Source organism: Hyperolius riggenbachi, chromosome 7 (genome assembly GCF_040937935.1).
Source record: "Hyperolius riggenbachi isolate aHypRig1 chromosome 7, aHypRig1.pri, whole genome shotgun sequence".
NCBI lineage: Eukaryota > Metazoa > Chordata > Amphibia > Anura > Hyperoliidae > Hyperolius > Hyperolius riggenbachi.
In genome coordinates, this window is record NC_090652.1 from 296,046,102 (window position 1) to 296,072,219 (window position 26,118).

General features: G+C 46.8%; 1 protein-coding gene across 4 annotated transcripts in view; it reads right to left on the reverse strand.

Annotated features, from left to right (window-relative positions):
* PRKAG3 (protein kinase AMP-activated non-catalytic subunit gamma 3) overlaps nt 1-26,118 on the reverse strand; it is an 82,454-nt gene that overhangs the window by 38,800 nt on the left and 17,536 nt on the right. For all 4 annotated transcript variants that reach the window (XR_011022873.1, XR_011022874.1, XM_068246003.1 and 1 more), the window contains exons 2-7: nt 20,325-20,376; nt 15,308-15,414; nt 7,548-7,629; nt 2,726-2,784; nt 616-661; nt 475-529 (exon numbers count right to left, since the gene is read on the reverse strand). Coding sequence is in view for 2 of the 4 variants with exons in the window: in XM_068246003.1 (XP_068102104.1) it covers nt 475-529; nt 616-661; nt 2,726-2,784; nt 7,548-7,629; nt 15,308-15,414; nt 20,325-20,376 (401 nt within the window). In the remaining 2 variants the exon portion in view is untranslated. The remainder of the gene's footprint in view (nt 1-474; nt 530-615; nt 662-2,725; nt 2,785-7,547; nt 7,630-15,307; nt 15,415-20,324; nt 20,377-26,118) is intronic.

Sequence of the window (26,118 nt, forward strand, 5' to 3'; positions counted from 1 at the left end):
TGGGCAACTAAAAAAAACCCTTAAAGGGAAGTAATACCCTCCTCCCCCCACCTTGGTGGGCAACTAATAACCCCCCTGGATGGAACTAAACACCGGCAGTTGCAAATAATGACAGTCGGGAAATGTGAAAGAAGGCGGGGCATGCGCAGTTAAGCAGAGTCCATTGAAGTTACAACATATTATAGGTTGCAATATTTTTCATTACCCCAGCCCATAATACTATCCAACCAATGAAGCCTGCTGGTGGTTTTTGAATTTTGGTGCCGCACAGACCACAATGTTAACTGTGGCAATTCTGACGCCCAGGGGGTAATCTTGACATCTGTGGCACCCGATAATGATTGTCATTAAGCATTGCGAATATCGGCCGTGGGAGTTTTTATTTGCGGTTTTATCTGTGGATAATGCGGCCTAAAGGGTAGGTCACAGTTAGGTATCGGTAGTGCAGAGGAGGAGATTAACCCATAGCTGTACCTGTCCGAAGGAGAGATGTGGATCAGCGGCTTGAAGGAACTCTGCAGGTAAACCTCTGAAAGAGAAGCACAGAGCTGAGAGTTTGTGTCCACATCTAGAAAATGACAGAGTGATGGTTGCCTATGCTGGATTAGAGTTTACCTCTCCATGTTTCAATTTTATGTTCCTCCAGTTCATAGATCTGAACCTGAAAACAAAAAAAAACCTCAGTGAATGGACAGAACAAAACATGTCCAAACCCTATCATCACTGAGCAGGTGTTAAACTTCCACCTAAATGCAGCCCAGGCACTAGAAGTGCCAGAGGATCATTCACAACATCCACGCTGTGAAAGATGTCAGTGCTATATTTACACACACACACACACACACACACACACACACACACACACACACACACACACACGCACGCACGCACGCACGCACGCACACACACACACACACCACCCTTGGGTTTTTACCTATCAAGACAACTCCAACCTGGCAGTGTTTAAACTGTAACCAGGAATTGAACGTCATCCTAATCAGTAGCTGATACCTCCTTTCCCATGAGAAATCTTTTCCTTTTCACAAACGGATCATCAGGCTGATATTGTAGTGAAACCCCTCACACAGTGGTTGGACCATGGAGCCTTGTTGCATTGTGGGAAATAGCAGCTGTTTACAGCTGTTTCCAACTGTCAAAAAAGCAAGCAGCATTTCCTTCCACTGACATCACCTGCCAGCAGTAAAGATGTCACCATGTGATAAGTGTCAGAATGTAAATCAGGAAGAGGAAAGATTTTACAATGGGCAAACACTGACTAAATCATTTATACATAATTATTGTAAAAATGAAGCACTTTTTTATTACATGACTTTCACTGGAGTTTTAGTCGAAACCGAAAATCTACCTGTTTAGTCTCATTTATGATCACATAACGTGTCCCCTGTAACACATCACTATCGACTGATCTGAGATAAACTTCTGCGCTTTGGGTCCTACAGCTTTATGAATGTTTTGTTGTTGCTGTTGTTGAAAGGAATTGTTCCAACCACACACTGAACATTAATTTGGAATAGACTCCAGCAGAGAATCTATCTACTGACCAGCCCCCAAACGAACCTAGATCTTCCGTCCAGGTCCAATCTATACTTTCGATGAATTATTGGTCAAAATCTACCAAAAGTAGATTGATCGGAAATTTTGGAGGAATCAATTCCCTGCAGATCGATCAAATTTTCAAGGAATCGAATGGAAAAAGCGATAAGTGCATGGGCACCTTTAGGATGTAGATAGCCAGTCAGAGAGGAGTAGCATCGGAAATGCAAGCAAAAGCACAAATGCAGAATATTCGTAATCACCGTACATCTAGAGATTTGGCCTTACGACCAACCACTCGATTCCATCACTTTATAGAATCAAGAGGGAATCAAGAGAGGATCAAGTATGTTCTGGTTTGCCTAATCGATGAAAAGTGGCTGCTATCATGTCAAATCGACCAGCTTAATCGATCGCACAGGATTCAACTACTGTTCATATGTCTTTCGATCGACTTTGAATCAATTTTTGCATTCAGAGCATGGAGACACAACATCGATCAGATCAATTTGTGAAGGTGAATCGCATAGGATATCACCTGTAGTGTGTGGGTCACTAGTCAATCGACTTTCCAACCATACTGAAGTCAACTCCATAAAAAAGTCGATCGCTATGTCAATTGAATCAGAATCGCTACATGTATGTCTACTTTTACTCAACTGGTGCTACTAACATACACACATTATTATTTTATTATTATGTATTAATATAGCACAGACATCTTCTGCAGCACTGTACAGAGTACATAGTCATGTCACTGACTGTCCTCAGAGGTGCTCACAATCTAATCCTACCATAGTCATAGTCTAATGTCCTACCATATTATTATAATGTATTTATTTAGCACTGATATCTTCCGCAGCACTTTGCAGAGTACATACTCATGTCACTGACTGTCCTCAGAAGAGCTCACAATCTAATCCCTGCAATGGTCATATGTCCATTGTAGTCTAGGGCCAATTTAGAGGGGAAAGATAAGTAACTTATCTGTATGTTTTTTGGATATGGGAGGAAACAAGAGAGTGTACAGAGTAAACCCACGCAGACTCCGTGCAGATAGTGCTCTGGCTGGGATTTAAACTCGGGACCCAGCGCTGCAAGGCGAGGGTGCTAAGCACTACGTCACTATGCTGCACATATACCTTGCAATCATTGTATTAGAAATACTTACCAGTGGAGCCTTGTAGTATCTGTGCAAGATGTTGATGAAGTCCGTTATGGTCAACATTCCTGGAGAGATATCAAAATATAAAGTCACTGATCTGTCACAGAAGGAAAAGTCCACACACAACAGGTACTCTTTTGCAATACCATAAACTTAGAGGTTCTCAACATGCGGTACGCGTACCCCAGGCGGCGGTACTTCTGATGGTTCCAGGAACTACTCTGGCTTGATATACTTAACCAAGAATAACAAATTTAGAGTTTCAGTATTTTAGCTAATTAAAAACAATAGTAATTGCTTGGAAATTGTTTAGAACCAATTATCGTATACTACAATTAAATCTATATTTGTCAAGGGGTACTTGTGATAATGTTTACTATGCTAGGGGGTACTTGGTGAGTACTGGGTTTTAAAAGGGGTTTTAAAAGGGGTACATACCAATAAAATGTTGAGAAACACTGACGTATAATGTATGCCAAGCATTTATCTAACCCGTCATTTCAAGACCTAACAACAAAGACAATAACTGTCAGTAATTACGTATGATTTAAACTTTCCGCTGCCTGTAACAATATTATACCATATTATACCATCATCTTTTCCTGCATCTTTCTGCACAGAGGATTATTAAATAATAATAATTGCTGCGCTCACATAGATTAGGCTGCTTACTTTGTATCTGTCATCATGCTGGGATTTATAAATGTCACTGCTGCTTATTGAGTATTTATGAAGTTGTTATTTATAGCAATAGTACAGACAAGAAAGGTCAGACTAAAACAAGAATTAAAGCGGACCCAAACCAAACATTTTTTTAATTCAAAATATTTAGTTGCACCACTAATACATATAGAAAGATAAATAAACACTCCTTCAAGCCTATGAGCATTTCAGTGCATGCTTTTCACCCTTCTCTTTTAATAACTAGGGTTACACAGGTGGCAGCCATTAGCAATTCCTCCATTGCCAGACACTACCTACTTCAGCATTTTGCCGGATTCTGTCCCGGCAATTTGAAAGGAAGGGAAGGGTTTCTCCAATAAATGTAAAATATTTTATATTTGTCACCATGCAGCTGAAAAAAGGCTGCTATTTATTATTATAATTTAGAAAATACATTTTATTTCTGAAATCTTGTATTTTTAATTTGGGTCCACTTTAAGGGGAACTTGAACCCCCTGCTATTTTTTTTATAATGCAGATAGTCCCCAACTTACAAACACCCGACCAAAGAATGACCTGCCAATACGAACAGCCTGAAAATGTGGAATTTCATTCTATGGCAACAAGTCAAAAATAATAATAAACTGGCAGGGATAAACACAGTAGGGTGCAGGTGCTCTTTCATAAACAAAAAAAAACACCTAGACCACCACCTACAGTAGACCCAACATGTTTCGCCCTTAACACAGAGCTTCGTCAGGGATACTCATAGTGAGACAGACATCTAATTTACTATGTATAAAATTCTCACACATTAATAGTTTGGTAATTTACCGAAAGCATGCATGACAATTCAGTAAGATTTGTAACTTGTGTAAATCCCTCTGTCCCTCTTCTCCTGATTGTCCCTCTTTCAGGACTCATGTACAGATCTTAATAAATGTATTTTCCTAAGGAAAAGTGTGTACTTTTAGAGTATATTAAACTTTAATATACTCTAAATGTTATTTCTATCATTTAAATTGATAGATTTCTTATTTCATATATTTCTTTTTTTTTTATGTTAAAATGAAGGCGAACTAATGATGATAGATAACATAGCGTTTCTGCTGCTTGGCCAGCAGATGGATTTCCTCAGCTTTTCCACCTCCCAGTCCAACACTGCTTCCTGCTTTTATGGAAGCAGACATAGGGTTAACTGCGCGTGCTTAAAAATCAGCTGCACTGCCAAGACAGCCAGCTGACACAGCTGAGAGATCAATTTACAACTTGTGATTAGTCACAGATGAGGGGGAATTAGACAAGCTAAACTCTCTAAATACATACAGGGCGCATTTCTCTCTGTTTTCCTTCTGTCCTGTGCAAGAGTTCAGGTCCACTTTAAACTGCACTGTTCTTTTATCCTGTCCCCAATTTTTGTTGTTTTTCTACTTTTGTAAATCCCTGCTCTAAGATCACAGCTGTTGTAACTGAGGCCCACTAAAAACGACTGTGGTGGGTTTACAGTTACCGTTTAGCTTAAGCTATTTACAAAAAAAAAGAAAGATGGGTTGTTTACTATGACATGTTGAGAAAATCTCAGCTTAGTGGTTTGGCCGGTGGCCCGCGTACAGCGTGTTCTGCCCGAGTATGCTGCGCTCCTCGGATTGCCGGGCCCGTCACACAGCTGTGCGAATCTCCTAAAGCCGCGGCGCCCGTCTCCGCTATGTGAAGTCATCATCCTCCTCTTTTCTATCCCGCTCTTTCCTACTGCCAGTCAATTCACGGAATACAGCGAAAGCCGCCCGGGAGTAGCCAAAATTAACTCAGCCACCTGCTCTGAAAAGAGCCTTTTATTGATTTCCTTTTCCCTTCTCTCATTCATACATTTGCATTATTTATTTATTTCAACCCAATCCGGCGCCACAATCCTAAGCTAGCTAAACTCCAGGAAAGTGAGAAGGCTTTTAGGGAGCGTGGGATCCTCCTGGAAGTGATGGAGAGCGGTGTAAGAGGAAGATAGGGCAGGATGGGAATGCTGTAGCAGTCCATGTTAGGGAAACACAAGCTGCCTGTCTGGATGACACTTGCCGTATAGTCTTTCAGATACCCTACAACCCTATCCCCAGCTATGGCGATGAGCAGAGAATGCAGCAGGTGCAAACTAAGAGGCTCTGAGACATTAGAGAGAAAACTTGTTGGTCCTGAGACGCCAGTCCGTAACGTCAGGACTAGAGATGGTCACTGAGATACTGAGAACTCTGGCTTGCATGTAGAGTGAATGCAGTTTGGAATAGGGCCGGTCAACTGTACCTTATGTATACAGTATTTGTTTGGCTAATTATCCGGCTATGTGCATTTAACATTATATCTACGTGAGATGGAATTATTAGGATTGCACAGATGACCTTAAATAGTACCTCCGGTATAAAAAGACAGAGGGTGTCATTCCAGGCTCTGTCTTAAAGAGAACCAGAGATGAGTAATAACTAAAATTCATACATACCTGGGGCTTCCTCCAGCCCCCTTCAGTCTGATCGCTCCCTCGCCATCCTCTGCCTCCTGCATCCTCTGTTATGGCTCCCGGTAACTTCAGGAGTTGGGGCTTACTGCACGTGCCCCCATCACCGGGAACACTCCTGGTCACGGGAGAGCAACAGGGATCGGCTGCGTCGACTGGCCGAAGTTACCGGGAGCCATAACAGAGGATCCAGGAGGAAGAAGAGGACGGCGAGGGAGCGATCAGGCTGAAGGGGGCTGGAAGAAGCCTAAGGTATGTATGAATTTTTTTTTATTATTCATCTCAGGTACACTTTAATGCAGTACCTAGTAAATCTCTAGGTAACTTTTCTTCCATAATTGCACCATAATTTGGGCAATCTGCTCTGCTCAAAATCTTCCGAGTTCTGTTTGTGATGTTTACATATGGTCCCTGGTTCCTAGTTCGCCTTAATTTTATCACCTGATAATCTAAAGCTTAACATACAATCATTGATTTTGATCACCCAAATAATAATAATTGCTGGATGTATACTTTATACTACAACATGAAGATGAAGTCAGAAGAAGATGTCACTGTTATATAAATACATAGTTACATAGTTATTTGGGTTGAAAAAAGACATATGTCCATCGAGTTCACCAGAAAACAAAGTACAACTCCAGCCTGCTCCCTCATATATCCCTGTTGATCCAGAGGCAGGCAAAAACCCTTACAAGGCATGGTCCAATTAGCCCCAAAAGGGAAAAAATTCTTTCTCGACTCCAGATGGCAATCAGATAAAATCCCTGGATCAACATCATTAGGCATTACCTAGTAATTGTAGCCATGGATGTCTTTCAACACAAGGAAAGCATCTAAGCCCCCCAGCATGACATGTGCAGGATCTGATATCTACCAGCTCACCCACTCCTTCAATAACTGCAAATACTATTGTTTATAGTTTGTGTCCAATCGCTCTGCAACAGAATTTAAGATGGCCATACATCAGGTGGCTTGGCGGTGGATCGACCATTTGATTTGATTATTATAATCCAATCGGTTGGAAATAAGTGCCGCCAAGAGCATGACCAATCGACGATGTGACCAATTTTGGGCCGAAACTGGCCGCATGAAAAGATCGGACATTCTGCAAGATGTAGTGTTGACATGCTCATTTGGGTGCGCAACGGTACAGGAGAACGATATCGGGGCGAGCGGCGAATGCAACTGAATCCCCAGCGCTGCCAATCCCCCCCCCCCAGTGTAAAATGGGCCCCATGCACTATACCTTAGCTGTCGTGTCCGTCGCTGGCTCCATTTCCGTAATGCCACCCATACATGCACTCCACAAGGTTGCCAGCGCAATGTGGACACAGCAAACACCGGGAAGGCAGTGCCGGGGCCAGTGAGGTGGTGGATGCGATGTCACAAGGCTGATTCCTGAGAGATTTCCTGGTGAAATCGGCCTGTGGTGTATGGGCAGGCAACAGATCTCTCAGATTCGATCAGAGAGAGATCTGTGTCTTGGTCGATCTGCCATGCATTGTCGCATGTATAGGTACCTTACCTTTCCATTCCCAGACAATATGATCATATGATCGGATCATTGGATCAGAACTGTACACTGACTCACTAGCAGGACTTGTCAGCTTGCTGGCAGACTACTGAACTGGCTTAGGACAGGCTGCTACAGTTGTCACTTACCCACAAAGCAATGCTGCTTGCTGTCCCAGAGAGGGGCTGCCCGCACCCCATTAGCCACCAGCGCCAGAAATGCTTTCTTTATCTGTGTGCAGAGAGACAAGAGGGCTGCATGAATAACAAGCTGTGTCCAGACATGAAAACATATCCAACATTCTGACATTACCTAAACAGGCAACAACGAGACTTTTTACTTGAAATAAAGCTCCAATTATACCAAAGTGTTTGGCTGGGGCATCTCTCGTCCTATATCACTGCTTAATAAGGTGATGACACTATAACTGCTGTCTCGTGCAAGTCCTGGTTATCTGAAGTCGCTACAACATAAACATAACATAGGCCTGAGAACAGCAGCAGGAGTGATAAGAGATGAACAGGCACTGATGGCTGTACTGACATGTACGGCACAAGTGCACTGTCTGCATAGGAGGGCAGCTGCTCAACCACTGGCACCACATGCACTCTGCACGATTCCAATTGTTCTGCTGCATGATATGTGTGTTCGTCTACAATTTAAAGCAAGTCTGAAGCGACTTTTAAAATAAAAAAGAGATACCTAAGTAGAGGGAAGGCTCTGGGTCCTATAAAGCCTTCCCATTCTCTTGCCAGTCTCCGCATTCCTCCGCAGGTTGCTCCGTTAAGCTACATACACACGGGTTACAACTGTCGCTGCAACCGCGTGGCACGCGCATGTTGCAGCGACAGTCCCCCCATGTGTATGAAGCACGCGCCACGAACCGTCGCTAGTCTGAGCTGTCGCCGGGCGATTGACTTGGTCAATTGCCGGCAACAGCTGTCGACGCAACTGTCGCTAGTCCGCCGTGTGTATGCGGACTAGTGACAGCAACTCCATACACAATGTATGCCGCTTCTGGCGGGGTTAGGAACCTTCGCCTTTGGGCAGAGACGTGTAGACAGCTGTCGCGGGGGCGGAGCTGTCGCGTGCGCGTTCCTTATGCGCTAGCGACCAGCCACTTTTGTCCCCCATGTGTATGTACCATTAGAATCTCCCACCGCGGGAGACTTCGGCAGTCATCGTAAGCACTTGGGCTCCCAAAGACCGACGGCTCTGTACTGCGCATGTGCGAGTACGCCAGAGAGGGCGCTCACGCGTGTGCAGTATGGAGCGGCCCATCTTCAGAAGGCAGATTGCTTCCGGAGACTGCTGAAGTCTCCCTATACCAGAAGACTGCTAATGGTGGAGCCTGCTGGAGAATGCGGAGGCCGGCAGGAGAACAGGAAGACTCTATAGGACCCAGTCCCAGAGCCTTCCCTCTCCTTAGGTGAGTATCAGTATCCCACCACAAGTGTAAAAAGAATCGGACAAAGATGTGTTTGTGTCTCTACAAGAATCAAATCGCAGTAAGGGAAAATGTCATTCGCTATTTCTATTTTGAAATTAATACTTTTGGGATTCACAAATAGCATGCGTTTTGCGATTCCAGAGGGAGAGGGTCCTGAAGGAGGGGTGACACGTGCAAGATGGTAAACACCATTTTTTTTAGGCTAGTGAGTTTCTGCGTTTTTCAATGCATTCACTTTTATTGTCCGATGCATTTTGTCCCATTTGAAGCCCTGTTCACAGTGGTCAGTTGCATTGCAGATTAATTCTGCATGTCAGCTTACTGCCCATACAGTTCTATGGGCCTGTTCACAGTACTGCGTTGCAGGGGCGTCGCTGGAATCCTAAGGCCTTTTTTCCATGAACTGTTGAGCTGTGTGTTCGGCAAGCAGTTACCAGGCAGCAGTGAGCAGTTATCATGTAGCAACAAGCAGTTACCAGGCAGCAGTGAGCAGTTACCAGGCAGCAACAAGCAGTTACCAGGCAGAAGTGAGCAGTTACCAGGCAGCAACAAGCAGTTACCAGGCAGCAGTGAGCAGTTACCAGGCAGCAACAAGCAGTTACCAGGCAGAAGTGAGCAGTTGAGAGAGTTTGAGAGACATTTCACTGCCTATCAACAGTTCGTGGAAAAGAGGCCTAAGAGATCCGTGGCACTTTTGGGTACTCCAGACAAAAAATGGGTGTGGCCATGCACCAGGATGTGGGTGTGGTCGTGGGTGGAGCCAAATTTACATGAACTTAACAGCGGTCTAAGTAGTCTTGCCCAGTAAAATGTTGGCTGAATCCCCCACTCCATTAATACAAAACAAAAATGCATGCTGGGTGCTGTGGTGTCTCTATAGGGCATATTGGTGCTATGGTGCTTCTATGGGGCATGCTGGGTGTTGTGGTGACATGCTGGAAGCTGTGGAGCCTCCATAGGGAGCATGCATCAGTGTTTGTGTGTCCTCACTGTGCACCCCCGCCCCCCCCCAAACCTCCCCCCATCCCAGCAGAGTAGCACATCGGGAGGAACTACTCATCTCCACCATCCACTCTTCAAGTCTGGAGACCTCCTCTGTAGCTGGCGATTCTCCTGCTAGCATCCGAGACTCAGACGCTAGGAGCTCTAGCTTCTGATTCCTTCTCAGACACTTCGGCTCTATTCACACCTGCGTTTTCAAAAAAAAAATTGCCGGGGTTTTGCAGTAGTGATTTTTCTGCGATTTCACGCGGAAAAATCACTGAACAGTGTGGCAATTTTGTGGCGATCGCATTTAGCGATTCTATAGCACTGAAACGCGATCGCCAGGAAATCACCTGAAAATGGTGCAGGCTACGCTTTTGCGTTAGGCGTTTTTGCCCATTTTTGGGCGATTTGCGGCGATTATCGCAAATTGCCCAAGTAAGAACAGGCCCATAGGGTTTCATTACGCTAGCGCTTTTAAAAAGCGCTAGCGTTTGAGCGTTTTGCCGAAATCGCTCAAACGATTTCGGCAAAACGGGGAGAAGCCTGGAAGAAAAGATGTCTGCAGAATCTGGAGAACAAGCGGCCAGAGATGAGTACTGCCACCCGCTGCCTGACTCTCCCTGGAGGACATCCAGGGCACCCCAGAATATATCCGCGGCACGTGCCACTAATCATTGGGGCTAACGACGCCCCTGCTGTGTTGTAACTGATTGGGCTCTATTCTCAAAGAGCCAAATTTTCCGCAAAATGTTACCGCTATATTCCCGCCAGCGGTAAACTCCGCATTTTTTCCACATTCACTAATATTTTCCGCATGTTTTCCGCATGCGGGAAAAAAGATGCGGAAACAGCCATTATTCATGCGGGAATCATGCGGTAAAAAGGTCGCATGAAAAAGTGTTTAAAAAAAAAAAGTTAAAGTCCACCAAGCACAGCCCTTAAGCCTCCACACTTCATTAAAGTCAATGGGATGCGGAATATATCACCTACTACTTGTAGGTGATAAAAATTCGGTAATTAACGAAGAAATGATGCGCCTGAACATCTTTGAGAATTGATCTTTTATTGCGGAAAATACCGACTTTTGCGGAAATTTTACCGCATGAATCCCGCACTTTTATCACACTTTTTCCGCATGCGGAAAAAACATGCGGAACATTTTGAGAATCCCAACTTGCCGGTATTTTGGGTGCAAACTTCCCGCATGTACTTTACCGCATGCGGGAAGTCTTTGAGAATAGAGCCCATTGTGTTATTCTAACTCACTGCATGCAGGCTTTGTATTAAAGTCTATGGCCAGTCTCCATTGCAGTTCACACCCATTATAATGCATAAAGGTACACACCATAACATTTTGTGGCATATTTACCTGCCAGATCGATTATTTCCAACATGTCCGATCTGATTTGTGATTGATTTTCCAATTGATTTTCAATTTTCCGATTGATTTTCTGATTATTTTCCCGATCGATTTCCGTTCACTTCTATGAAAATCGATTGGAAAAAAAATCGTTTGGAAAAACGATCAAAATTCAGATCAGACATGTTGGAAATAATCGATCTGGCAGGTAAATCTGCCCAAAAAATTGTATGGTGTGTACCTAGCATAACACTGACCACTGTGAACCTGAATGCATAATGCAGGAATTGCATGTCCATAGTAGGTCCATAGACTACAATTATGTGCATTTCCACCTGTGATTTTGCCAAGCATGATCCCTGCTTCACTCCACACCACTGCATAGAGGTGGCACAGGTGCAAGTCTCCAGAGCTGCAGCCAATCAGGGCTGTAGGATGAAACACCTGATCCTGCTGACAGTCCAGTGAGTGACATCACCTGGCCCAATCACTACCCAGCACAGCTCAGCCTAGGAGCTCCATCCATCTCACTACAGAACACCTACCTAGGTAAGAGACTGACTGTAAGGGCTGGTGCACACTGAACGGGTTTTGTTGCGTTTTTGCAGCCGCTTGTGGCTGTGGATACGCTAGGGTAATGTATTTCAATGGGGTGGTTCACACCAGGGCGGGAGGCGTTTTGCAGAAACGCATACTCCCAGGGTGAGGCATTTTTTGGATTTCGGAGGCGTTTCTTCCTCCAATGTAAAGTATAGGAAAAATGCAAACCGCTCTGAAAAACGGCAGTTCAGAGCGGTTTTGCAGGCGTTTTTGTTACAGAAGCTGTTCAGTAACAGCTTTACTGTAACAATATATGAAATCTACTACACCAAAACCGCTTCCCAAAACCACAAAATGCTAGCTGACATGCTTTATAAAAATAAGAAAAAGCGTTTCAAAAACCGCTAGCATTTTGCGGATCTGCTAGCGGTTTTTGGTGTGCACCAGGCCTCAAACTATACTGTTACTTCTAATTCAACGGAGGGCCCTTTTCCACAGGGTGGCTGTCGGCTGAATTGCGCGCTCAGTGAGCAGTTACCAGGCCACAGCGAGCAGTTCAGAGTTCGACAGTCTTTTCACTGCCTATCAACTGCTCATGGAAAAGGGCCCTCAATGAAGTATGAAGCAATCCACAGACAATTGTGTTTTATCTCATTGTTTACTAGAACTAAACTTGAGCCCATGTGTGCTTAATGGCTGATACACAGGATGCAATTTCTTGTCAGATTGACAGTCGACTATTTCCGACAGGTCCGATCTGACTTCCGATCGTTTTTCTGATCCATATTCACTTCTGCACAAAATCTATCGGAAAACATATCAGACCTGTCGGAAACCATCGATTCAACCGTCAGTCTGACTGGAAATTGCATTATGTGTATGAGAGAATAGCCGCTGAGTTGGTCAATAGATCAGCACTGCCAAAGCAAAACTATTAATATTATTTATCTACAGCATTTGTCAGAAAATGACTCCCAGTCTCACAAGGAGTATTGTAGGGGGAAAAAGAGTTGAACTTACCTGGGACTTCTAATGGTCCCCCGCAGACATCTCACCGATGCTCCAGTCCCTGCTTCCGGTTTATTCGGAATTGGTGACTGTAAAGTCGCAAAACCAATGTGCCTGTGCTGCCGCGTCTGACGTCACAGGAGTGTACTGCGCTGGCCCAGTACGGTCTGCACCTGCGCAGTATGCTTCCGATGATGTCAGCAGGAGCGAGGATGTGGTGGCGCAGTGGTTTTCCAATTTAAAGTTGCAAATTCCGGACGTGAACCGGAGGCGGGGCCGGAGCATCGGTGAGTGGCTGCGCGGGCACAGGATGTCTGTGGGGGCCCATTAGAAGCCCCAGGTAAGTTCAACTCATTTTCTTTCTTTTTTTTTTTTTTTTTTTTTACCCTACCCCCTACAGTAGTCCTTTAAGCAATAACAATATTGGACCAAACAAAATTGTGGAATTGTCATTGCTGCGTTTTATTGTTGGTGTTTTTTTAAATTATTAGGTTACTATGAACTTCAAATTAGGGCCGGTGAAGTGCACCAACATTTCAGCCTACGTGTTAGTCGTATCGTTAGTGGCCACCTTTAGGCTTTGTTCACATCTAAAATTGAAATTGCTGACGCCAGGGATTTTCGATTTTTGGCACTTATCCGTTAGCCGGGTGCATCCGGCAGGTGGCGCTAATTACTATTCCCCCTCCAGGCCGACATGGATAATAGGGAAAGATGTAACTCTGGTGGAGTTTTGTCGCCACCTGCCGGATGCGCCCGGCTAACGTATAAGTACCCGATTTTTATTTATTTATTTTTTTCCCATTCTGGCGCTCCACTGCGCGCTACGATTTTGTGTTAAGCGCTTTTTTAGAACAATTTTTTTTCATTTCCTGACGCAAGTCATGAAGTGAACTCTTTGACCCGGAAAATAATAAATACAATGTATGTATTCATAACAGCGCGAAGACGATCGCCTGATAAAGGGATTTGTGGGCATTTTGCACTTTTCCTATACAGGCTATTTGCGCTTTGCCCCGAAAATGGTACAGGCAGCGATTTGCTAAGCGGAAACAAACCGCTCAGATGTGAACTCGCTCATAGAAAAACACTGCACAAGCGTTTTTAGGGGAGTTTTTAAAATCGCCGGCACTTTAAAAAAAAAAACGCAAAACGCCCTAGGTGTGAACAAGCCCTGAGGCATTAGGCGGGGAGGTTAGTATTAGCGGCGGTTCAGACAGATGGCTCCTGGCGGGCGGCGGCTATTTTTGTCACGTTAAAATGCTTTTCTGCTGCTGCCTAGAAAAGTGTTTTGTCGTTGCGTCACATGTAGAGCTCTCGGGGGAATATAATGGGCACTAGTCTGCTTTAGAGAACCCAGCAGTAATCCTCATAGGAGAATTCCGCTAACTTGATTGGTTGGACAGCACCCTCTGCTAGGTTTCACATGGGCTGTAGTAAACTACACCCACACTATTCGGCCAATCACAGTGCGTTTTACGATTCCCATTCAGTGAAGTGAGAATCGCGATGTGATCACAACCGAAATGCTGCATGCAGTGTATTTGCAAATGTTGCAGTGAGAATGGTCCGGTAGGAATACGTTGTACACCGCCAGTGATCGGCAAAGCGCTGAAACTCCCCAGTGCAAACACCGGGCTTACTTCACAAAAGGGTGCTAAGTGTTAGCACGCCTGTGGAAAGCCTCTTAGCACCTCTAGAGAGACTTTGCGCATAAAGTTTAGCGGTGCCCCTAAACCGTCACACCAGGTGCGCCCAAAACTTTGTACTATTCGACGGTTTGGGCGCACCCGGTGCAAAGTTATAGTCGCACCCGGTGCAACGTTTCGCTCGCGCCGTGCTAAACTTTGCGCGTGATCAATAAAAACTTTGGGCGTGCTGAGTTAGTATCCTTTTGTGAATCGAGCCCATGGTCTTCAGACCAAAGCTTTTTTTTTTTCTCCTCGGGAAGCAGAATACACCTGGGCTGAACCAGAACTTTGCATGGGGCCAATCCGATTTGGAAGGGTGATTATTAATTAACTTGTTGGCCGGGTCTATGAGATGTTAATCCTGCTGAGTTGAAAATGTATGCAGCTTGTATCAGTTATCTGATACAGTCCGATTCCAAACTGAATACTTTTCCATAAAATTTGCATGTTTTTTATCATATATTGTACACTTTTTGCCTATGACTTTTAACCCCCCCCCCCCCCCCCAAGCCACAGCCAACATACGCAGCAGTGCCTGCAATGTTTACTTTCCCTGTCCGGCGCAGTAGCGGCTTTTCGATTGGCCTAGGCAGAAATAGCTGAGCCCAACCGGGTCCGCTCTACAGTGCAGGCTTCATCGCGGTAGGTACATATTTACCTCACCTGTGTTTGGGGGCTGCCAGTGCTGAATCCCGGAGGTTGAAGAAGACAGCGGAAGCCTCATTAGGATCCAAGTATCCCCCAGAGGTGGTTTATTTATTTTTTTGTAATTACAGATTTTTTTAAACTCCCTATTATTACCTTTACACTGACCATCCATACTGATAAGCCACAGTGAATGTAGCTGTACAATGCTCCTCCCCTGACACTGACCTCCAGAGACGTGTCAAACACCACCAGCTTGCAGCTCGTAGGGATGGCGTCATAACAGGGACTCTTCATCATAAATTCCATGTACACCCCGGAGTCCTCCCCGAGATCTGCAGGAGATAATTAATAGCATGATGCCGGCATCCGTGTGTTACCATTGCCCCCATAATGTCCCATCATAATGTCCCCACATAATACATGCCCATATAAATTTATTCCACCTTAAAGGGATACTGTAGGGGGGTCGGGGGAAAATGAGTTAAACTTACCCGGGGCTTCTAATGGGCCCCCGCAGACATCCTGTGCCCGCGCAGCCGCTCCCCGATGCTCTGGCCCCGCCTCTGGTTCACTTTCTGGAATTTCTGACTTTAAAGTCTGAAAACCACTGCGCCTGCGTTGCCGTGTCCTCGATCCCGCTGATGTCATCAAGAGTGCACAGCGCAGGCCCAGTATGGTCTGTGTCTGCGCAGTACACTCCTGGTGACATCAGCGGGATTGAGGACATGGGCGTGCAGGCGCAGTGGTTTTCTGACTTTAGGGCCCGTTCACACTGCACGCGTTTCCAGCCGCGTTTTGGAAATGCGTGCAGGTGGCCAAAACGCACGACATCAGACATTGCATAGAGTGCAATGTCTGATGTTCACACTGCATGCGTTCCGGACCTGTGCGGTCCGGGAACGCATGCTGCACGCAGATTTTGCAAAAACGCGTGGCTGTCCCATTCACTTTTCAGTGATGGGATCAGCCACGCAACGCACACAAACGCGGATGGCCATGCGTTCGTACGCGTTGCGTTCCGCGCGCGTTCCGCACGCATGGCCATCCGCATTTCTGATCTGAACGGGCCCTAAAAGTCAGAAATTCCAGAAGTGAACCGGAGGCGGGGCCGGAGCATCGGTGAGTGGCTGCGCCAACACAGGATGTCTGCGGGGGACCATTAGAAGCCCCGGGTAAGTTCAGCTCATTTTCCCCCAACCCCCCTACAGTATCCCTTTAAGGCAGGGGTCACACTGACATCCACGGAAAACTGCTGCGTTTTTTCCATGGACAATTTTTTTGCAATCTCAGCATACTTGGCTTACAGTAGCCGACTATCAGCAACAGGGAATTGGACACAGGATGGTTCTTCCATGAAGTAATGTGAATCGTGTGCTTTTGGGTGGCAGTTAGAGGGCGGTAAGAGGCGGCTCCCCTCCTAAAATGTCCCCCTCCTCGCACTCCCCCTCCCTAGATGTGTGGTGCCGATTCACTCACCTGCTCTAAGCGTTCCAGCGATGGGATCTCCATCCGCCCATCCAATATCCATGGCTACAGCGGTGCCTCATGTGATCATGTGATCTGTTACGTGCGGCCAGTCACATGAAACGCCGCTGTAGTCAGAGAAGAAGCAGGATGCTTGACTGGTGATCCCATCGCTAATCTGCTGAGAGCGAGTGAGTGATGCGGGGCCAGTGTAGCACATACCCGGCATCCTGAGGATCAGATGCTGTGGGCCAGCAGGGAGGAGATGCTATGGTAGGAGGTGCAGCACATACCCGGCATCCTGGGGATCAGATGCTGCGGGCCAGCAGGGAGGAGATGCTATGGGAGGAGGTGCAGCACATACCCGGCATCCTGGGGATCAGATGCTGCGGGCCAGCAGGGAGGAGCTGCTATGGGAGGAGGTGCAGCACATACCCGGCATCCTGGGGATCAGATGCTGCGGGCTAGCAGGGAGGAGATGCTATGGGAGGAGGGGCAGCACATACCCGGCATCCTGGGGATCAGATGCTGCGGGCCAGCATGGAGGAGATGCTATGGAAGGAGGTGCAGCACATACCCGGCATCCTGGGGATTAGATGCTGCGGGCCAGCAGGGAGGAGCTGCTATGGGAGGAGGTGCAGCACATACCCGGCATCCTGGGGATCAGATGCTGCAGGCCAGCAGGGAGAAGATGCTATGGGAGGAGGTGCAGTACATACCCGGCATCCTGGGGATCAGATGCTGCAGGCCAGCAGGGAGGAGATGCTATGGAAGGAGGTGGAGGTGCAGCACATACCCGGCATCCTGGGGATCAGATGCTGTGGGCCAGCAGGGAGGAGATGCTATGGAAGGAGGTGCAGCACATACCCGGCATCCTGGGGATCAGATGCTGTGGGCCAGCAGGGAGGAGATGCTATGGGAGGAGGTGCAGCACATACCCAGCATCCTGGGGATCAGATGCTGTGGGCCAGCAGGGAGGAGATGCTATGGGAGGAGGTGCAGCACATACCCGGCATCCTGGGGATCCGATGCTGCCGGCCAGCAGGGAGGAGATGCTATGGGAGGAGGTGCAGCACATACCCGGCATCCTGGGGATTAGATGCTGCGGGCCAGCAGGGAGGAGATGCTATGGGAGGAGGTGCAGCACATACCCAGCATCCTGGGGATCAGATGCTGCGGGCCAGCAGGGAGGAGATGCTATAGGAGGAGGTGCAGCACATACCCGGCATCCTGAGGATCAGATGCTGTGGGCCAGCAGGGAGGAGATGCTATGGTAGGAGGTGCAGCACATACCCGGCATCCTGGGGATCAGATGCTGCGGGCCAGCAGGGAGGAGATGCTATGGGAGGAGGTGCAGCACATACCCGGCATCCAGGGGATCAGATGCTGCGGGCCAGCAGGGAGGAGATGCTATGGGAGGAGGTGCAGCACATACCCAGCATCCTGGGGATCCGATGCTGCGGGCCAGCAGGGAGGAGATGCTATAGAAGGAGGTGCAGCACAAACCCGGCATCCTGGAGATCAGATGCTGTGGGCCAGCAGGGAGGAGAGGCTATGGGAGGAGTTGCAGCACATACCCGGCATCCTGGGGATCAGATGCTGTGGGCCAGCAGGGAGGAGAGGCTATGGGAGGAGGTGCAGCACATACCCAGCATCCTGGGGATCAGATGCTGTGGGCCAGCAGGGAGGAGATGCTATGAAAGGAGGTGCAGCACATACCCGGCATCCAGGGGATCAGATGCTGCGGGCCAGCAGGGAGGAGATGCTATGGGAGGAGGTGCAGCACATACCCGGCATCCTGGGGATCAGATGCTGCGGGCCAGCAGGGAGGAGATGCTATGGGAGGAGGTGCAGCACATACCAGGCATCCTGGGGATCAGATGCTGCGGGCCAGCAGGGAAGAGATGCTATGGGAGGAGGTGCAGCACATACCCAGCACCCTGGGGATCAGATGCTTCGGGCCAGCAGGGAGGAGATGCTATGGGAGGAGGGGCAGCACATACCCGGCATCCTGGGGATCAGATGCTGCGGGACAGCAGGGAGGAGATGCTATGGGAGGAGGTGCAGCACATACCCATCATCCTGGGGATCAGATGCTGCGGGCCAGCAGGGAGGAGATGCTATGGGAGGAGGTGCAGCACATACCCGGCATCCTGGGGATCAGATGCTGCGGGCCAGCAGGGAGGAGATGCTATGGGAGGAGGTGCAGCACATACCCGGCATCCTGGGGATCAGATGCTGCAGGCCAGCAGGGAGGAGATGCTATGGGAGGAGGTGCAGCACATACCCGGCAACCTGGGGATCAGATGCTGTAGGCCAGCAGGGAGGAGACGCTGTCTTGGAGGAAGCAGAGGGAGGTGAGCATAGTGCCAGTGCCTGCAATGCACAGACTCTTACTGGTCCAGTTTTGCACACAAACGTGTGTGTGTGGGGGGGGCTGGGTGTCCTCACAATTTATTGCTTCAGGTGGCAAAAAGTCTAGAACTGACCCTAATTGCAAGCAGTGTGCAAAAAAAAAAAAGTATCACGGCTGTTTTTTTTTTTCCCCCCGCAGCGGGAAAATGTACATTACTCCCACTGCACTGCAATTCTCCACTGGGAAGCATTATGTACATTATACCATGCGTTGTGCAAATCTACACACGATTCTTGCAAGTGTGACCCCTGCCTTGCTGAAGCACCTAACTTGATCTGAATGATTAGTCATTGCACAGCTGTGACATGATTGGCTGATTAGATAACTCCATGAATAGGCAAGAAGACAGGTACTCCTAAGGCAGGAAGCACAGGCAATTGAATTGCTTGCATTTTGCGTCATAGCATAAAACGCACACAATTTCAAACATAATAATACTGTATAGGTCACACGATAATTCACATAAGGTTCACGTTTAGGTACGTTAAAAAAAATTCAGACTTCAGACAGTCTGCTTTTTTGTAAACTCCTGCAAATAGCATACGTTTTTCTATGATAACGTAATTGGTGTGCATCTTTGATCTTTCGAACATTTAAAGTGAGCCTTAAGTGAAGATAAACTAATGAGATAAACAATTATATTTATCTTCCTACTCCTCAAATGCCTTTTATCTTTAGAAACAAAAGTAGATTTATTGTTTTCATTCTGCTCAATGATACAGTCTTTCTGTGTCTCAGAGAGCTAAAATATATGAGCTATTGACTTTTTATCTATCCCCTGCTGCCATTCGACCCCAGGGAACTGTGTAGGGGAGGGTGACCATTAGACGCCAGGTAACTGTATAAAGGGTTCGAGGTTGGCTCACAACTGTCCCAATATTGAATTTTGACCCACTTTGTATTTGAGTTTGACACCCCTGCTTTAGCTGAAAAGGCAAATTGGTAAAAATGTAAGAACGCACATGAAAAATGCATTAAAAAAGCATAAGTGTTAAAACACATAATTTTTCACATTAGGGGGTTGATTCACTAAACCGTGCTATGACAAATAACACACCTTATCAAAGATATCACACCTTATCAAAGTTAGCATGCCTTATCAGAATAGCATAGCGAGTGCTACGAACCCGCAGGGGCTCAGGGCAGGACGAGTGCCATTACCAGTTAGCAGGCATAAGTTTGTAGTGCTTGCTATGCTACTTTGATAAGGTGTGATATCTTTGATATGGTGTGCTATTTATCATAGCATGGTTTAGTGAATCAATCTCCAGGTGTGCTCCATGCCTTTTATAGAGTGCTCAGTGAGTGTATAGTCCAGGTAAAAGTCATTATTATAGAGGTGAATTGAGGTTATGGCATTACCCGGAGAGGAGAAGATTGGGAACTCTGGAGCTGGGAAAACTTCCTCCTCCTCCTGCAATACACAAAGATAAACATGTCAGGTTGTGGAATGCAACACACAGAGTCACATACTATCCTATCTGACAAGCCGAGCCAAGCCGCTCAGTGGCTAACAAATGGGATTACATGCATAATAAGCAGCTATAAACGGGAATGCTTCTCTGATCTATATGATGCCTGAAAGAGTTGGGAGAAAAACCGAGAGCCCAGTATAGTGTAGTAGGTATGTATTTGAATATGGATTGTAGAATTTGAAGAGTGATACTCAGAGGTGAGTTACCTCAAAGGCAACCACTGTACCTGCACAGGCAAGTGGGTAGAACAAACCGGACCCCACTGGGACGGAGAAGTTGCTTTCTGTAAAATTAACACCTGGGGTAACACCCAGAGGCGGGCCTAGCATGAAGCCACTAGAATCACGCGACACAGGAGACCAGGGTTCAAATCTCAGCTCTTCCTGTTCAGTAAGCCAGCACCTATTCAGTGAGGAGACCTTGGTCAAAACTCCTTAAAGTGAACCTCCAGACTAAAAACCTACTCAGCAGCACTGAAAAGGCTTGGTGTTTCTTTAACGGTTTCACAGCATCAGAACGTTGTTTTTCATACCAAAACCTTATTTTTAGCTGTACTGAAGCTAAGCTCCGCCCCATCAAAGAAAACTGCCCGGGCATTTTTCCCCTGATGCTGTGCAAAGCATGACGGGATTTCTGATATTGTTGCTCTCGTTGCCTAGCAACTGAGAGGGGTGATCAGGACACAGGACAGTTGGAATTGTGTCTCATGCTCCCTGTCACATCCTTTCAACCAAAAAGATGGCTGCCCTCATTAAATAACATTTGCCTGTTTTTAAAACAGGGTGGGTAAGAGATTATATTACCAATCTATTTTAATTAACATAACTAATGTGACGGTATGTTTGTTTAGGCTGAAGTTCCTCTTTAACACCACTACTGCCTACAGAGTGCACTCTAGCGGCTGAAGCTCTGCCACTTTGAGTGTGTGTGTTTGCAAAAGTATTTGGCCCCCTTCAGAGGCGGCCTTAGAGTATGCGGGGCCTGGGGCGAGTGTCACATGCGGGGCCTAGAGCCATAAGTGTAGGCCATATACCGTATCGCCACGTTCATGGGCTTGTCCGCCTTTAATGCAGTATTCCTTATTATTATTGTTTGAAAACAATTATGTCAGGTAAAGGCCACTAAGCCAACCAATATAAAAACAAACATTTGCATGGTGGTTTTAAGAGCGGGGGTGGGGGAGCTCATGCTTCAATTAATTTGGAATTTCTAAGGTTCATGTTTCACAAAATTCACATTATTTTAGTAACCTTTATCTTGCAAAATTCAGCAATCATGAGGCCCCCAACATGACCAACTCAGCAATCATGAGGCCCCCAACAAGACAAATTCAGCAATCATGAGGCCCCCAACAAGACAAATTCAGCAGTCATGAGGCCCCCAACAAGACAAATTCAGCAATCATGAGGCCCCCAACAAGACAAAGTCATCAATCATGAGGCCCCCAACAAGACAAATTCAGCAATCATGAGGCCCCCAACAAGGCAAATTTAGCGATCTTGAGGCCCCCAACAAATTATGAGGCCCCCAACAAAACAAATTCAGCAATCATGAAGCCCCCAGCAAGACAAATTCAGCAATCATGAGGCCCCCAACATGACCAACTCAGCAATCATGAGGCCCCCAACAAGACAAATTCAGCAATCATGAGGCCCCCAACAAGACAAATTCAGCAGTCATGAGGCCCCCAACAAGACAAATTCAGCAATCATGAGGCCCCCAACAAGACAAAGTCATCAATCATGAGGCCCCCAACATGACCAACTCAGCAATCATGAGGCCCCCAACAAGACAAATTCAGCAATCATGAGGCCCCCAACAAGACAAATTCAGCAGTCATGAGGCCCCCAACAAGACAAATTCAGCAATCATGAGGCCCCCAACAAGACAAAGTCATCAATCATGAGGCCCCCAACAAGACAAATTCAGCAATCATGAGGCCCCCAACAAGGCAAATTTAGCGATCTTGAGGCCCCCAACAAATTATGAGGCCCCCAACAAAACAAATTCAGCAATCATGAAGCCCCCAACATGACCAACTCAGCAATCATGAGGCCCCCAACAAGACAAATTCAGCAATCATGAGGCCCCCAACAAGACAAATTCAGCAATCATGAGGCCCCCAACAAGACAAATTCAGCAATCATGAGGCCCCCAACAAGACAAATTCAGCAATCATGAGGCCCCCAACAAGACAAATTCAGCGATCTTGGGGCCCCCAACAAGACAAATTCAGTAACCATGAGGCCCCCAACAAGACAAATTCAGCAGTTATGAGGCACATAAATAGACAGCATTTCACATAAATAGGCAGAATGCCCCCTTAATATGGTAGACACCTCTCAGCTGGCAGCAGTTCCCCAAAATACACTCAATCTGACAGCAGTGGTTCCCCAAAAATAGGTAGCCCCAGGTCTATAGGTGTCCCCAGAATAGGTGGCCAGTGGTAGAGATGTCCCCAGAATAGGTGGCCAGGGGTAGAGATGTCCCCAGAATAGGTGGCCATGGGTAGAAATGTCCCCAGAACAGGTAGCCAGGGGTATATGTGCCCAGTATATGTAGCCGGAGGTATATGTGCCCAGTATATGTAGTCAGGGGTATATGTGCCCAGTATATGTAGTCAGGGGTATATGTGCCCAGTATATGTAGTCAGGGGTATATGTGCCCAGTATATGTAGTCAGGGGTATATGTGCCCAGTATATGTAGTCAGGGGTATATGTGCCCAGTATATGTAGTCAGGGGTATATGTGCCCAGTATATGTAGTCAGGGGTATATGAGCCCAGTATATGTAGGCAGGGGTATATGTGCCCAGTATATGTAGCCACGGGTATATGTCCCAGTATATGTAGGCAGGGGTATATGTGCCCAGTGTATGTAGCCAGAGGTATATGTCCCAGTATACGTAGGCAGGTGTATATTTCCCCAGTATACGTAGGCAGGTGTATATGTCCCCAGTATACGTAGGCAGGTGTATAGGTCCCCACTATATGTAGGCAGGTGTATATGTCCCCACTATATGTAGGCAGGTGTATATGTCCCCACTATATGTAGGCAGGTGTATATGTCCCCACTATATGTAGGCAGGTGTATATGTCCCCACTATATGTAGGCAGGTGTATATGTCCCCACTATATGTAGGCAGGTGTATATGTAGTTAGGTGTCCCCCCAGCCGGAGGAGAGCAGCGCAGTAAAGGGAGAGCCGCGTGTGTGACATTGTATACGCAGGCGCGCGTGTGACACTGTATACGCAGGCGCGCGCGTGTGACACTGTATACGCAGGCGCGCGCGTGTGTGACATTGTATACGCAGGAGCGCGCGCGTGTGTGTGTGACATTGTATACGCAGGCGCGCGCGTGATTGTATACGCAGGCGCGATTGTATACGCAGGCGCGATTGTATACGCAGGCACGATTGTATACGCAGGCGCGATTGTATACGCAGGCGCGCGTGTGATTGTATACATTGTATAAGCGGGGGCGCGCGCGCGTGGGTGACATTGTATAAGCGGTGTGTGTGACATTGTATAAGCGGGCGCGCGCGTGACATTGTATAAGCGGGCGCGCACGCGTGTGTGACATTGTATAAGCGGGCGCGCGCGTGTGTGACATTGTATTAGCGGGCGCGCGTGTGTGTGACATTGTATAGGCGGGCGCGCGTGTGTGACATTGTATACGCGGGGGCGTGTGTGACATCGTATACGCGGGGGCTAGTGTGTGACATCGTATACGTGTGTGTGTGACATCGTATACGTGCCCTTGTTACTCTGACAGCCACGTGGGGTGTGAGGAGTGCACCCGGCCGGAACCAGTGGAGGACAAGTGGCGGCTGTGGACAGGTAAAGTATAGTGCACTGGGGGGAGCACATTAGGGGGGAAAGCGTCGGGGGGTTTCGTCATGTTAATTGCTTGTCCTGATATCGCTTGCCGTTACCGCTGGGCATCCGATCGAGCAAGTTGGCCCTACATCTTGCAGCATGTCCGACCAATGAATGCGGTCAATTTCAGCCTGAAATTGGTTGCATTGTTGATTGGGCATACACTTAGAAGCACCGGTTTACTTCTAATTATAATAATTGAATCGGATGATCGATTGGCCGCCAAGTCACCTGATGTATGGCCACCTATAGGGTCTGTTTATACTGCATCCTCTGCATTCTGCTGCAGCAAACAATATAGTCACACAACGTAGTTATATTTCACTGCTCACATTGACACTTCAGTGATGCGGTTTCTGTCTCAATAACGTGCAGTTTGCTGAGGGTTTAATGGGCAATGTGCGCATTTACGGTGGCAGTGTGCCAAAAATTTAAATATTTCTAGTAGTCCTCGGATTTGTGTCGCCAATGCCTGTCCCATTTAATTAACAAAGAATCCCCATGAGGAGATGGACCAGCCCAATACTGGTCAGTTCCATCAGCTTCTAACTGCTTACTTTTTTTGGTCCTTGGTTTACTGAATCGATCAACCTTGGTCAAAAATAGAACGATCAGGAATCATTTGTGGCATCGATTTGTAGCAGATTCGGTTAAATAATGGAATCTGCCAGATATCTATGGAAAAAAACTGATTAGTGTATGGCCACCTTAACGATCAAAATGGTCTGAAAAAAAAAATCCTGGCAGCACAAATAATATGTCTAAAAACCGAACAATCCCCCAATCAGGATGTCATCTTCCAGTTCCACACAAACCAATCTAATCTTCCAATCCACATGAATCCCCACGCCGTTCGCTCAGCATCCTCGCACGTCACTATCGGCCTCCGCGTGTTGTAATACTGAACTATTCATTATATGCGCTGGGTAGAATAGCCTCTCTGCCTACAGGATGACCTGTAATCCGGGAAATGTTACATTGTGCAACTGGTAAATACATTTTACAAGCAATTACTTGAGACAAGAAAGCGCAGCCCACCTGCTGCTGCTGAAGCCTGTTGGAACATGCGGCCTCTCGGCAGGTGGGAGGTCTGTAGATGTGATGTTATATTTATAAACAGAGAGCTGGCACTGTATGGCTCAGAGGTGGTACTGCCAAGCAGTTCAGCAGGCTGACTGTGAAGTTTTGCAGAAGTAGTTTCCACAAGTGGAGGTTTCTGTAGACAACAATGAAAGGGAATAGAAGCTGCTTAAAGAGGAACTCCGGTGAAAATAATGTAATAAATAAAAGTGCTTCATTTTTACAATAATTATGTATAGTTGATTTAGTCAGTGTTTTTGTTTGCCCATTGTAAAATCTTTTAAATCCCTGATTTACATTCTGACATTTATTACATGGTGCCATTTTTACTGTTGGCAGGTGATGTAGTGCTGCATGCTTTTTTGGCAGTTGGGAACAGCTGTAAACAGCTATTTCCCACAATGCAGCAAGGTTCCCAGACAGGAAACTGCCAGGAGTACGTACTCAGTTTCTTGTGGGAGGGGTTTCACCACAATATCAGCCATACAGCGCCCCCTAATGGTCTGTTTGTGAAAAGTAATAGATTTCTCATGTAAAAAGGGGGTATCAGCTACTGATTGGGATAAAGTTCAATTCTTGGTCGGAGTTTCTCTTTAAGTTCAAAACATCACATGACACAACCTCCTTCTGAGAGAGCAGCACCTGATCACAGTGCCTCATTCACACATTTGTTCTTGCCGAGGTGGCCGTTCAGGGTCGCCTCTCCTGAGAATCTAGTGTGCGT